This window comes from Hemitrygon akajei, chromosome 6, assembly GCF_048418815.1.
Source record: "Hemitrygon akajei chromosome 6, sHemAka1.3, whole genome shotgun sequence".
In the NCBI taxonomy this organism is placed as follows: Eukaryota; Metazoa; Chordata; class Chondrichthyes; order Myliobatiformes; family Dasyatidae; genus Hemitrygon; species Hemitrygon akajei.
In genome coordinates this window covers 187,821,543-187,837,358 of record NC_133129.1, presented here as the reverse complement: position 1 = coordinate 187,837,358, position 15,816 = coordinate 187,821,543, and the positions used below count along the sequence as shown (strand labels likewise).

General features: G+C 42.1%; 1 protein-coding gene across 3 annotated transcripts in view; it reads left to right on the top strand.

The window, feature by feature from the left end:
* Positions 1-15,816, top strand: part of LOC140728782 (uncharacterized oxidoreductase YjmC-like) — a 100,851-nt gene that overhangs the window by 48,837 nt on the left and 36,198 nt on the right. For all 3 annotated transcript variants that reach the window (XM_073047737.1, XM_073047736.1, XM_073047738.1), the window contains exons 5-6: positions 1,542-1,595; positions 14,794-14,892. In XM_073047737.1, coding sequence (XP_072903838.1) covers positions 1,542-1,595; positions 14,794-14,892 — 153 coding nt within the window. The remainder of the gene's footprint in view (positions 1-1,541; positions 1,596-14,793; positions 14,893-15,816) is intronic.

Below are 15,816 nucleotides of genomic sequence, written 5' to 3'. Positions count from 1 at the left end.
AAACATCAGAGGTGCAGAGGGATTTAGGGGTCCTCGTGCAAAGCTCCTAGATGGTTAATTTACAGGTTGAGTCTGCGGTAAAGAAGGCAAATGCAATGTTGGCATTTATTTCAAGGGGAGATAATTCTGAGGCTTTATAAGACACTAGTCAGACCGCACTTGGAATGTTGTCAACAGTTTTGGGCCCTATATCTCAGAAAGGATGTGTTGTCATTGGAGAGAGTCCAGAGGAGGTACACGAGGATGATTCCAAGAATGAAAGGGTTAACATATGAGGAGCGTTTGGCAGCTTTGGGCCTGAAGAATGCAGAGAGATCTCATTGAAACCGACGGAATATCGAAACTACTAGATAAGGTGGATGTGAAGAGGATGTTTTCTGTGATGGGGGTATCCAGAACTAGAGGGCACAGCCTCAAAATTGAGGAGCGACCATTTAGAAGAGAGGTAAGGAGGATTTTTTTTTAGGCAGAAAGTAGTGAATCTGTGGATTGCTCTGCCACAGACTGCAGTGAAGGCCAAGTCCATGGGTATACTTAAAGCAGAAGTTGAAAGTTTCCTGATTGGTTAGGGCATTAAAGGATATGGCGAGAAGTCAGATGTAAGGGTTGAGTAGATTCTAGGATCAGCCATGATGGAATGGCAGAGCAAACTTGATGGACTGAATGGCCTAATACTGCTCCAATGTCTTATGGGACTTGGGAATCCTTTTGCAGGATTCCCTAAAGGTTAATTTGCAGGTGAAGAAGGCAAATGCAATGTTAAAACATAGAACATATAAATCTATAGCACATCACAGGCCCTTTGGCCCACAATGTTGTGCGGACCTTGTAATCTATTCTAGAGACTGCCTAGAATTACCCTACTGCATAGCACCCTATTTTTCTAAGTGATGTTAGCATTCATTTTAAGAAGACTAGAATATAAAAGCAAGGATGTAATGTTGAGGCTTTATAAGACACTGGTGAGGCCTCACTTTGAGTATTGTGAGCAGTTTTGGGCCTCTTATCTAAGAAAGGATGTGCTAACATTGGAGAGAGTTCAAAGGAGTTTCACAAAAATGATTCCAGAATTAAAAGACATTATATGATGATCATTTGATGACTCTGGGCCTGTACTCACTGAAATTTAGAAGAATAAGGGGGAAATCTCATTGAAACGTATAGAATGTAGAATGACTCAATAGAGTGGATACAGAGAGGATTTTTCTTAAATTGGGAAATTTAAGACCAGTGACACAGCCTCAGAATAGAGCAGTGTCCATTTAGTGTGGAGATGAGGAGGAATTTCTTTAGCCAGAGAGTGGTAAATCTGTTGAATTCATTGCAATGTACAGCTGTGGTGGCCAAGTCATTGGTTATATTTAAGCCAGAGGTTGATGGATTCTTGATTAATCAAGGCATGAAGGCAGAATGCAGGAGATTGGGTCTGAGAGGGAAATGGATAAGCCATGATCAAATGGCAAAGCAGATGGGTCAAATGGCCTATTCTGCTCCTGTATCTTATGGTCTAATAACAATATTTTTCTCTTTGTATTCTTTAGGGGATGTCTTATACCAACACTTCTCCACTTGTGGTGGCAACCAGAGCAAAGGAGGTAACGTTTCAGCTAACCAACATTTGCTGAGCCAGCATTCTATTTACACGGTACCTTCTGTCACCCACAAGGTGTCATAAACTGTGGCTTCTGTTACCAGATTAACGAATAAAATTGTTTTGAAAACAGCAACAAGAATCAATCACCCTGGCCCTCATCCAGCTGACCTGAGACATGGAGAAACACAACAGTGAAATAACCCGTTGGGCGTATTGAGTCTGTACCCAACTGAATTGGTGACCATTGAGACTGTGCTAGAGTCTGTATCTGCTGAATCTATTCCCATCGAGACTGTCCCATTGAGTCAGCACCCACTTAATCTGTTCCCTCCAAGACTGTACCTGAGTCTGTACTCACTGAATCTAAGCTCATCAATAATGTACTCATCGAGACTGTGCCCAGTTAGACTGTGTCCATTGATTCTGCACCCACTTAGACTGTGTCTGAGTCTGTACCCATTGAATCTGTGCCCAGTGAGATTGTGCCTGTCCATGCCCACTGAGCCTTTCTCTGAGTCTCTACCCACTGAGACTGTGTCCATCGAGTCTGTACCCACTGAGACTGTGCCTGAGTCTCTAACCATTGAGTCTATTCCCACTGAATCTGTGCCCATCAAGATTGTGCCTGAGTCTATAGCCACTGAGCCCATGCCCATCAATTCGGTACCCACCAAGACTGTACCCACAGAGTCTGTACCCACTGAACCTGTGCCCATTGATTCTGCACCCACTGAGACTGTGCCTGAGTCTGTAACCACTAAATCTGTGCCCATTGAGTCTGTGCTCACCAAGACTGTACCCACCAAGTCTGTGCGCATCTCATCTGTACCAATCAAGATTATGCCTGCTGAGTCTTTACCTGCCAAGGTTATACCCAATAAGACTGAACCACTAAATCTGTGCCCACCGAATCTATACTGACTGAGACTGTACCTACCAAGACTGTAACTGCTGTGTCTGTGCACACCGTTCCTGTGCCCACTGAATCTATACTTGCTGAGACTGTGCCCAACAACACTACACCCACCAAGCCTATACCTGAGTCCTGACGAAGGGTCTCGACCCGAAACATTGACTGCTCATTTCAACAGATGCTGCCCGACCTGCTGAGTTCCTCCAGCTTGTTTGTATGTGAAGCCTAAACCCACCCATCCTGTATCTGCCGAGTGTGTGTCCACTGTGTCTGTGCCCGCTGAGTCTGTGTCCACCGTGCCTGTGCCCCCTGAGTGTGCATTCACTGAGACTGTACTCACTGTATCTGTACCCAAAGAGACTGCGCCCAGCGTGACTGCACCCATTGATTCTGTCTGCCCAGTCTATACCCATTGAGTCTGTGCCTGTCCTGTCGGTACCCATTGAGTCTGCATATCATAACTGTGCCCACTGAATCTGTAATCACCAAGACCCTCTGTGTCTGTACCCACTGAGACTGTGCCTGAGTCTGTGACCAGCAAGACTGTGTCCGCCCAGAATACCCATCGATTCAGTGCCCACCCCGTGTGTGCCCATCAAGTCTGTGCCATCAAGCCAGTGCCTGCCAAACCTGTGGATGGTGAGACTGTACCCATCGCACTGTATCACTGTGCCTGTGCCCACTGCATCTGTATCCACCAAGACTGTAACCACCCAGTCTATACTCACTGAGAATGTGACCAAGCCTGTACCCACTGAGCCTGTGTCCGTCAAGTCTGTACCCGTTGAGACTGTACCCACTAAATCTGTGTCTCCGCCCCCCCCAAATCTGTGCCTACCAAGATTGTACCCACCATGCCTATGCCCACTGAGATGATGCTCACTGAATCTGTACCTGCTGAGAATGTGCACAGTGACACTGTACCTACCAAGACAATACCCACCCATCCTGTATCTGCCGAGTTTGTACCTGCTAACACTGTGCCAGTGACACTGTACCTGCCAAGACTGTGCCCAGCAATTCTCTGCCAGCCTAGTCTATACCTCAAGTTTGAGCCTGCTGAGACTGTGTCCACCAACACTGTACTCACCAATTATTTCTCACCATAACTGCTGCCTGTCCTGCTGAATTCCTTCAGCATCTGCAGAATCTCTTATGTTTATTATCATTATTATTTTTTAAATATTTTTCTCAGCTCAAGTTGGTAAAACCTGAGTGCAGGCTTAGCCAAGCACCATCATTTCTGCTGAAAAACAGGACCTCCAGGGTAGTAATCTCTAGATTACTGCCTATAACATGTACCAGTGAGGGCAAGAATAGGATGATTTGACAGAAGATTTGAAAGATAACATGCAAAAGAGATTATAGAAATAACAGGCAGGAGATGAGTTTTAATCAAAGCCAGTGGCATGAGTTGACAAACTCAGCTGCAGACTGGCAAGTATGACATTGTGGCCATCTCTGAAACTTGGCTAAAGGATGGCTGCCACTGGGAGCTGAATGTTCAAGGATATACAGTGTATCAGAAAGATAGGTCAATAGGCAGAGGGGGTGGTGTGGCTCTGAGTATAAGAAATAATATTAAATCATTGGAAAGAGATGACATAGGATCGGAAGGTATAGAGTCTCTATGGGTTGAGTCATGAAATGGCAAAGGTAAGAGGACCCTAATGACAGTTGTATACAGGCCTCCAAATAGCAGCCAGTATGTGGATTACAAGTCAAGACACTTTTTATTGTCACTTCGACCATAACGAGACAACGTTTTTCAAGACCATGGTGTTAGATGACACAGTACAAAAACTAGACTGAACTACGTAAAAAACAACACAGTAAAAAAACTACACTAGACTACGGACCTACCCAGGACTGCATAAAGTGCACAAAACAGTGCAGGCATTACAATAAATAATAAACAAGACAATAGGGCAGTAAGGTGTCAGTCCTGGCTCTAGGTATTGAGGAGTCTGATAGCTTGGGGGAAGGAACTGTTACATAGTCTGGTCATGAGAACCCGAATGCTTCGGTGCCTTTTCCCAGACAGCAGGAGGGAGAAGAGTTTGTATAAGGGGTATGTGGGGTCCTTCATAATGGTGTTTGCTTTGCGGATGCAGCATGTAGTATGAATGTCCGTAATGGTGGGAAGAGAGACCCTGATTATCTTCTCAGCTGACCTCACTATCCGCTGCAGGGTCTTGCGAACCGAGATGGTGCAATTTCCGAACCAGGCAGTGATGCAGCTGCTCAGGATGGTCTCAATACAACCCCTGTAGAATGTGATGAGGATAGGGGGTGGGAGATGGACTTTCCTCAGCCTTCGCAAAAAGTAGAGACGCTGCTGGGCTCTCTTTGCTATGGAGCTGATGTTGAGGGACCAGGTGAGATTCTCCGCCAGGTGAACACCAAGAAATTTGGTGCTCTTAACAATCTCTACCGAGGAGCTGTCAATGTTCAGCAGGGAGTGGTCGCTCCGTGCCCTCCTGAAGTCAACAACCATCTCTTTTGTTTTGTTCACGTTGAGAGACAGGTTGTTGGCTCTGCACCAGTCTGTTAGCCGCTGCATCTCCTCTCTGTAAGCTGACTCGTTGTTCTTGCTGATGAGACCCACCACGGTCGTGTCATCAGAGAACTTGATGATGTGGTTCGAGCTGTGTGATGCAGCACAGTCATGGGTCAGCAGAGTGAACAGCAGTGGACTGAGCACACAGCCCTGGGGAGCTCCCGTGCTCAGTGTGATGGTGTTGGAGATGCTGCCTCCGATCCAGACTGACTGATGTCTCCCAGTCAGGAAGTCTAGAATCCGGTTGCAGAGGGAGGTGTTCAGGCCCGGTAGGCTCAGTTTTCCAATCAGTTTCTAAGGGATGATTGTGTTGAATGCTGAACTGAAGTCTTTGAACAGTATTCAAACATATGTGTCTTTTTTGTCCAGTTGGGTTAGGGCCAGGTGGAGGGATAGAAAAGACAAGTCAGAAAGGCAATGTCATGATAATCATTGGGGATTTTAACATGAAAGTGATTGGGAAAACTAGGCCACTACTGGACCTCAAGAGAGAGAATTTGTAGGATGCCTAAGGGATGGCTTTTTAGAACAGCTTGTTGTTGAGCCCACGAGGGGATCAGTTGTGCTGGATTGGGTGTTGTACAATGATCTGGAGGTGATAAGAGAGTTTAAGGTTAAGGAACCCACAGGGAACAGTGATCACAATATGATCGAGTTCACTTTGAAATTTGAGAGGGAAAAAATAAAGTCCAATGTGTCAGTATTTCAGTGAAATAAAGGAAGTTACAATGGCATGTGAGGGGAACTGGCCAAAGTTGACTGGAAAGGAACATTTGCAGGAAAGACAGCAGAGCAGTAATGGCTGAAGTTTCTGCAAAAAATGAGGGAAGTGCAAGACAGATATATTCCAAATAAGAAGAAATTTTCAAAGGGAAGGAGGACAAATGAAGTTGGAGCCAAAGTAAAAGCAAAAGAGAGGGCATACAAGGAAGCCAGAGCTAGTGGGAAGACAGAGGATTGGGGAGATTTTAAAAACTTGAAGAAGGAAACTAAGAAGGTCATTTGGAAGGAAAAAATGAATTATGAGAGAAGGTGGCAACTAATATCAAAGAAAATACTAAAATCTTTTTTAAGTATATAAAGACTAAAAGAGAGTCGAGGGTAGATATAGGACCAATAGAAGATGACACTAGAGATATTGTAATGAGAGATGCAGAGATGGCAGAGGAACTGAATGTGTATTTTGCATCAGTCTTCACAGTGGAAGAAGTCTGCAGTATACCGGGCATTCAAGAGTGTCAGGGAACTGAAGTTTGTGCAGTGAAAATTACGACTGAGAAGATGTTAAGGAAGCTTAATGATCTGAGGGTGGATAAATCTTCTGGACCTGATGAAATGCACCCTCCGGTTCTGAAGGAAGTAGCTGCAGAGATTGCGGAGGCATTAATGATGATCTTTAAAGAATCGATAGATTCTGGTATTGTACTGGATGACTGGAAAGCTGCAAATGTTACTCCACTATTTAAGAAGGGTGCGAGGCAGCAGAAACAAAACTATAGACCTGTTACCCTGACATCAATAGCTCAGAAGTTGTTGGAATTGATTGTTAGGGATGAGATTACAGAGTACCTGGAAGCACATGACAAGATAGGCCAAAGCCAGCATGGTTTCCTGAAAGGAAAATCCTACCTGACAAACCTACTGCAATTCTTTGAGGAAATTACAAGCAGGGTAGACAAAGGAGATGCAGTAGATGTAGTGTACTTAGATTTTCAGGAGGCCTTTGACAAGATGCCACACATCAGGCCGCTTACGAGATAAGAGCCCATGGAATGACAGGGAAGTTACTAGAGTGGGTGGAGCATTGGCTGGTCAGCAGAAAACAGAGGGTGGGAATAAAGGGATCCTATTCTGGCTGGCTGCCGGTTACCAGTAGAGTTCCGCAGGGGTCGGTGTTGGGACTGCTGCCTTTTACGATGTATGTCAATGATTTGGACTATGGGATTAATGGATTTGTGGCTAAATTTGCTGATGATACAAAGATAGGTGGAGGAGCGGGTAGTGTTGAGGAAACAGAGAGCCTGCAGAGAGATTTAGTTTAGGGGAATGGGCAAAGAAGTGGCAAATGAAATACAATGTTGGAGAGTGTATGGTCATGCACTTTGGTGGAAGAAATAAATGGGCAAACTATTATTTAGATGGGGAGAGAATTCAAAATGTAGAGATGCAAAGGAACTTGGGAGTCCTTGTGCAAGATACCAAAAGGTTTGTTATATTATATATAACAACACCAAAATTGTTATATGATTATATGGTTATATATGGTTATCAGGTTAACCTCCAGGTTGAATCAGTCGTGAAGAGGGTGAATGCAATATTGGCATTCATTTCTTGAGGTATAGAATATAAAAGCAGGGATGTGATGTTAAGGCTCTTTCAGGCAGTTGTGAGACCACTCAGAGTATTGTGTGCAGTTTTGGGCTCCTTATTTTAGAAAGGCTATACTGACATTAGAGAGGATTCAGAGAAGATTCACAAGAATGATTCCAGGAATGAAGGGGTTACTATATGAGGAATGTCTGGCAGCTCTTGGGCTGTATTCCCTGGAGTTCAGGAGAATGGGGGTGGGGTGGCGTGATCTCATTAAAACATTCGAATGTTAAAAGGCCTGAACAGATTAGATATGGCAAAGTTATTTCCCATGGTAGGGGATTCTAGGACAAGAGGGCAAGACATCAGAATTGAAGGACATCCTTTTAGAACTGAGATGCGGAAAAATTACTTTAGTCAGATGGTGGTGAATTTGTGGAAATTGTTGCCACAAGCAGCTGTGGAGGCAAAGTCATTGGGTGTATTTAAGGCAGAGATAGATATGTTCTTGATTAGCCAGGGCATCAAAGGGTATGGGGTGAAAGCAGGGGAGTGGGGATGACTGGAAGAATTGGATAGGTCCATGTTTGAATGGCAGAGTAGACTCGATGGACCGACTGGCCTCTACTGCTCCTATATCTTATGGTCTTATGAATGTGTAGCTGAGGAACTGGTGCAGGGGGCAGGGGTTCACATTTATGGATCACTGGGATCTCTTCTAGAGAAGGTACGACCTGTACAAAAGAGATGGGTTACACTTGAACCTGAGGGGGTCCAATGTCTTTGAAGGCAGGTTTGCTGGAGTTGCTGGAGAAGGTTTAAACTAATTTGATAGGGGGATGGGAACCGGAGTGATACTGCTGACGATGATGTAGTTGATTCATCAACAAAGGTGTGTAGTGAGACTCCTAGCAAGGTAAGGCAGAGGCTGATGATATGGCACAATTGCAGTCAAATGGATGAGTTACAATGTTAAAGGCAGACAGCATTAAAGAGGGTGAACACAGGACTAAAAGTGTTATATTTGAATGCACGCAGTAAGCACAATAAGGTAGATGAACTTGAAGTACAGTTACAGATTGGCAGGTACAATGTTGTAGGCATCACTGAATCATGGCTGAAAGTAGATTATAGCCGGGAGCTTAATGTCCAAGGATACACATTGGACGGGTATGTAGGCAGAGGTGGTGGCATGGCTCTGTTGATAAAATGTGAAATCAAATCATTAGAATGATTTGACATAGGGTTGGAAGGCATTGAATCTTTTTTTATATTTTTTTAATTCAATTTTTAAGACAATTACATAGAATGAATAGAATAATGGAATAGAGTATAATAGCAGCCCTCCCCCTCCCCTTAACCCTTCCCCCCTTAACATCCCTATCTTAAAAAAAAAGAGAAAAAGAAAGAAAGAAAGATTGCCTGGATATTGGAAGATCCCCACATGCTCCATGGAATTCAATATAATTAATATATATATTTATTTATTTCCCCAAATGGCTAATAACTTTATCTTCAAAGGGCCTATATATTTAATCCTATCTTTTGTAAATAAGGATGCCAAATTTTCAGAAATATGTCATATTCAGTTCTTAAATTATAAGTAATTTTTTCAAGTGGAATGCAGCTAAAAAATTCATTATTCCAACGGTCCATAGTTAAGTATGAATCTGATTTCCAAGTAACTACAATAATCTTTTTGGCTACTGCCAATGCAATTTTTATAAATTTTTTCTGATATTTGTTCAATTTAAATCTCGGTTTTATCCCTTCAATATCACCTAGTATAAATAATATTGGGTTATGTGGAAGTTGTATTCCAATAATTTGTTCCAATAAAACTCTTAATCTGTTGGTGCGTGGCCTAGTGGGCAAGGCATCCGACTAGTAACCTGAAGGTCACTGGTTCGAGCCTCAGCTGAGGCAGCATGTTTGTGTCCTTGAGCAAGGCACTTAACAACACATTGCTCTGCGATGTCACCGGTGCCAAGCTGCATGGGTCCTAGTGCCCTTCCCTTGGACAACATCGGTGGCGTGGAGAGGGGAAGGCCTGCAGCTTGGGCAACTGCCGGTCTCTCATACAACCCTGCCCAGGCGCAGATCCATGGTCTCTTGAGACCGACGGATGCCACCACCAAAACTCTTAAATTTATCCAAAAAGGTTGAATTTTAAAACAAGACCAAGTAGAGTGTAAAAAAGTACCAATTTCTTGATTACATCGAAAACATTGATCAGATAAATTTGGGTTTAATCTATTTACTTTTTAGTGGTGTAATATATAATTGATGTAAAAAATTGTATTGTACTAATCTAAGTCAGACATTTATTGTATTTGTCATACTGTCAAGGCATAGTCTTGACCAACTTATTTCATCAATTTTAATATTCAAATCAGTTTCCCATTTTTGTCTTGACTTATGAATTCCTTGTTTAATTGTCTGTTTTTGAATCAAATTGTACATACAAGAAGTAAATTTTTTAATTTTTCCTTTTTGAATTAAAATTTCTATTTCATTAGGCTTCGGCATTAACATTGTTTAACCCAGTTTATCTCTTAACTAAGCCCTTAATTGGAAATAACAGAAAAGAGTGTTATTTAATATTTTATATTTATTCTTTAATTGATCAAATGACATCAATTTACCTCCTTCAAAAAGTCACCTATGTATCTAATCCCTTTTTGAAACCGGTTATATAAAAGTTGGTTATCCATTGTAAAAGGAATGAGTCTATTTTGAATTAGGGGTCTCTTTGCTAATAAAGATTCTTTATCTCATCGTCAACATTTATCTTATTCCATAAATCAATCAAATGTTTTAATATAAGAGATTCTTTCTTTTCCCGTATCCATTTGGATTCCCATTTATATATAAAATCTTCTGGTATATTTTCTCCTATCTTATCTAACTCTATTCTAATCCATGCCGGTTTAACTTCATCAAAAAAATATGCAATAAATCTAAGTTGATTTGCTTTATAATAGTTCTTAAAATTTTGGAGTTGTAACCCTCCTAGGTCAAATTTACATGTCAATTTTTCCAATGATATTCTTGACATCTTACCTTTCCAAAGAAACTTCCTCACACATTTATTCAACTCTTGAAAAAACTTCTGCGGTAGTTGTATTGGTAATGTTTGAAATAAATACTGTAATCTAGGAAATATATTCATTTTTACAGCATTAACTCTACCTACTAATGTTATTGGTGACATCATCCATTTATCAAGAATTTCTTGGATTTTTTTCAATAATGGCAAATAATTTAATTTATATAATTTCTTTATGTCGTTATCAACTCTTATACCTAAATATTTTATTCCATTTATCGGTCATCTAAATTGAGTTACTAATCGACATTGACTATAATCTCCTTTAGTAAGGGGTAAAATTTCACTTTTATCCCAGTTTACTTTATACCCTGATATTTTCCCATATTCTTCCAATCTAAAAGATAATTTTTGCAATGAATGCAATGGGTTTGTTGGATAAATCAGAACATCATCAGCAAATAGATTTATCTTATATTCCTCCCGGTTAACTTTAAAGCCCATAATATCTGAATCAGTTCTAATTAATTCAGCTAATGGTTCTATTGCCAATACAAATAGGGCAGGTGATAATGGTCAGCCTTATCTTGTTGACCTTGTTAACAGGCGTTGAATCGTTGAGGGTAGAGATAAGATACTGCAAGGATAAAAAGACCGATGGGAGTCATCTACAGACCCATAAACAGTAGTAAGGATATGATCTACAAATTACAACGGAAGATAGAAAATGCATGCCAAAAGGGCAATGTTATAATAGTCAAGGGAGACTTCAATATGCAGGTACATTGGGAAAATCAAGTTGGTACTGGATTCCAAGAGGAGGGATTTCCAGAATGCCTATGAGATGGCTTTTTAGAACAGCTCATTGAGCCCACTAGAGGATCAGCTATTCTGGACTGGGTGTTGTGCATTGACCCAGAATCAATTAGAGAGCTTAAGGTAAAAGAACCCTAAAGAGAAAGTGATCATAATAGATTCCTGATTGGTTGGAGTATCAAAGGATATGGTGAGAGGGCGGGTGTATGAGGTTGAATGGGATCTGGGTTCAATCATGATGAAATGGTGGAGTGGACTCAATGGGCTGAATGGCCTAATTCTGCTCCTATGTCTTCTGGTCTTATATGATGGAATTCACCATGAAATTTAAGAATAAAAAGCAACAGTCAGATGTATTAGTATTACAGTGGAGTAAAGGGAATTACAGAGGCATGAGAGATAAGCTGGCCAAAATTCATTGTAAAGGAGCACCAGCAGGGATGACGGCAGAGCAGCAGTGGCTGAAAGTTCTGGGAACAAATCGGAAGGTACAAGATTAGTGGGAAGTTAGGATTAGAAAGCTATTAAAAACCAACAGATGAGTACTAAAAATGTTTAAAAAGGAAAAGATAGACTATGAATAAGTGAGCCAATAACATTAAAGATGTTACAAAAACTTTCTTCAGATACATAGAGAGTAAAAGAGAGGTGAGAGTGGATATCGGTCCACTGGAAAATGATGCTGGAGAGGTAGTAATGGGGGATAAGGAAATGGCAGGCAAACTGAATAAGTATTTTGCAAACATGAGGAAATCTGCAGATGCTGGAAATCAGTCTTCACGATGGAAGACATTAGCAGTATGGTGGAAGTTCCAGGTTGTTAGGGGTTAGAAGTGTGTGAAATTGCCATTAATAGGGAGAAGGTTTTGGGAAACTGAAAGATCTGAAGATAGATAAGGTCAACTGGACCTGATGGTGTACACCCCAGGGTTCTGAAAGAGATGGAGGTGGAGATGAAGAGATTGTGGAAGCATTAGTAATGATCTTTCAAGAATCACTAGATTCTGGAATGGTTCCGGAAGATTGGAAAATTGCAAATGTCACTCCACTCTTAAAAAAGGGAGACAGGTAGAATACAGGAAATTATAGGCCATTTAGTCTAACTTCAGTGGTTGGGAAGATGTCCGAGTCGATTATTAAGGATGTGGTTTTGGGATACTTGGACACACATGATAAAATGGGCCGTAGTCAGCATGGTTTCCTCAAGAGAAAATCTTGGTGGCAAATCTGTTGGAATCCTTTGAAGAAATAACAAGCAGGATAGACAAAGAAGAATCAGTTGATGTTGTGTACTTGGATTTTCATAACGCCTTTGACAAGGTGTCATAAGACCATAAGACACAGAAGCAGAATAAGGCCATTTGGCCCATTGAGTCTGCTCTGCCATCAATCATAGCTGATTCTTTATTTCCCTCCTCAGCCCCACTCACCAACCTGCTCCCCGTAACCTTTGATGCCATATCCAATCAAGGACCTACGAAGCTCTGCCTTAAATACACCCAAAGACCTGGCCTCCACAGCTGCTTGTGGTAATAAATTCCATAAATTCACCACCCTCTTGCTAAAGAAAATTCTCCACATCTCAGTTTTAAATGGACTCCCCTCTACCTAGGGGCTGTGCCCTCTTGTCCTAGGCTCCCCCTCCATTGGAAATATCCTTTCCATATCTACCGTCTAGACCTTTCAACATTTTAAAGGTTTCAATGAGATTCTCCCCCTATCCTAAATTTCAGCAAGTTCAGACCCAGAGCTATCAAACGTTCCTCGTATAACCCTTTCATTCCTGGAATCATCCTTGTGAACCCCTCTGAACACTTTTGCCAACATTGCATTCGCCTTCTTCATAACCGACTCAACCTGGAGGTTAACCTTTAGGGTATCTTACACAAGGACTCCCAAGTCTCTTTGCGTTTCTGCATTTTGAATTCTCTCCCCATCTAAATAATAGTCTGTCCATTTATTTCTTCCACTGAAGTGCATGACCATACACTTTCCAACATTGTATTTCATTTGCCACTTCTTTGCCCATTCCCCTAAACTAAGTCTCTCTGCAGGCTCTCTGTTTCCTCAACACTACCCACTGCTCCACCCATGATTGTATCATCGGCATACTTAGCCACAAATCCATTTATACCATAGTCCAAATCATTGACATACATTGTAAAAACAACGGTCCCAACACCGAACCCTCGGGAACTCCACTGGGTAACCAGCAGCCAGTCAGAATATTCTCACTCTCTTGTTTTTTGCCAACCAGCCAATACTCCACCCATGTTAGTAACTTCCCTGTAATTCCATGGGCTCTTATCTTGCTAAACAGCCTCATATGCGGCACCTTGTCAAAGACATTCTGAAAATCCAAGTACACCACATCTACTGCATCTCCTTTGCCTACCCTGCTTGTAATTTCTTCAAAGAATTGCAGTTGTTTTGTGTTGCAGGATTTTCCTTTCAAGAAACCATACTGGCTTTGGCCTATCTTGTCATGCGCCTCCAGGTGTCAGGCTAACAGGCTAAATGCACCTGATTAATTGTTCATTTATTTGTGGAGGAGCATTGTTTCATTTGGCAGTATTCATGTGTACCATTGAATGACAATAAACTAAACAAACTTGATCTTGAATATTTTCATCATTTATGGAAGTGAATAAACATTCAACATTTCAGGCTGAGATGCTTCATCAGTCCTGATGAAGGGTCTCAGCCCAAAACGTCAACAGTTTATTCATTTCCACAAATGCTGCATGACCTGAGTTTCACCAGCCTTTTGTGTGTTTTGCTCTGCATTTCCAGTACCAGCAGAATCTTACATGTTTTGAATATTTTCAGCATTTTTGTTTTTTATATGTTAAACCTGTATTCGTGGTCACCGCCTCGCATTTTAAATATTTCCTCCCATACATTCTGTGCTCCAAGTCCATCCACTGAGCTTCTCCAGTCCAACCACAAAACTGAGGTCCGTCCTGTTTGGCACCATCCCTATACCTCTCAAAGGCTGTGGTTTCCTTTCCCAAAACATCAGGCCTGGATCAGATGTAATGATTCAGTGAGACTGAACAAAACTTACATAGGCAGCCTATTAGGCTAAGACCTTGTTTTATCGAGTGCAGTGGAATGACAGGAGATTTGATAGAGGTATACAAAATTATGAGGGGTCTAGATAAAGTAAATGCAAGCAGGCTTTTTTGTTGAGGTTGGGTGGAACAATTTGCCAGCAGAAGTTGCAGGTTCGATTTCAGCATTTAAATGAAATTTAGATTGATACATGGATGGGGAGGTTTGGAGCGCTATTGTCCAGAAGCAGATAGATACTACTAGACAGAAAAGCAGTTCGGCATGGAATAGGTGGGCCAAAGGTGAGGTTTCTGTGTTGTAGTGCTCTATGAGTCATTGACTAATAATAACTTACCACCTGTGTTTTGATTCCTTTCATCGCTTGGAGACAATGCTCAATTTACCTGCTGCCCTTGAAAGTTTGTTTCCATGTCTCCCTGCTTGACCCATTCAACAGTCTTTCAAATAATCATACCCATTGTTTACCTATTTTCCAGTGCACTTTGGGAACCAATCCTATCAGTGTCGCTGCTCCTGCCCTGGGTGACGACATGTTTGTGTTGGACATGGCCACATCAGCTGTGGCATTGGGAAAGGTACAGCTAAAGTTCATTGTCTATTATAGGTGTAATCAGAATAAAACATTCCAAATACGTCCTCAGCAGCATCGCATACAACAACATAACATCCTAACTTTTATACTCAGTATCCTAATCAAAGCTAACTTGCCAGAACCCTTCTTCACCACCCTGTCGATAACTGTGACACCACTTTCAGAGAACTTTGTACTCGTCCCTGTTCTATAACACTGTCCAGAGCCCTGCCGTTCACGGTGAAACACCTACCCACTATTCAACAACTCTCCGCAGAGTGCCGCCATTCAGTCTGAAACTCCTAGCCTTTGTTCTACATCAGTCACGAGGGCCCTGCCATTCAATGTGAAACACCTATCCACTCTCTGTTTGACAACTTTTCCCAAGGCAGTAGCGTTCAATGTGAAACTCCGGTGCTGTGTTCAGCAACACTGCCAAGAACCCCGTTTCACCAGGAAATTCCTAACCTCTGTGCTGCAAGACTCACAGAGCCCTGCTGTTCACTGCAAAACTCTTACACTCTGTTTGACAACAATCCCCAGAACCCTACTGCTCCATGTGCAACCCTTACCTCTGTTCAGCAACACTTCCCAGAGCCCTACCATTCACTGTGAAACTCCTAACCTCTGTTCGACAATACATATACTCCCCAGTACTCTGCCTTTCACGGAGAAGCCCCTTCCAAGTTCGACAACACTCCCCAGGGCCTTACCATTCACTGTGAAACTCCTAACCTCTATTCGACAATATTCCCCAGGGCCTTACCATTCACTGTGAAACTCCTAACCTCTGTTCGACAATACTGCCCAGTGCCCTAGCATTCACTGTGAAACTCCAGTGCTGTGTTCAACAACACTGCCAAGAGCCCCACCTTTCACTGTGAAACTCCTTTCCTCTGTTCTGGCACACTCCCCAGAGCCCTGCTGT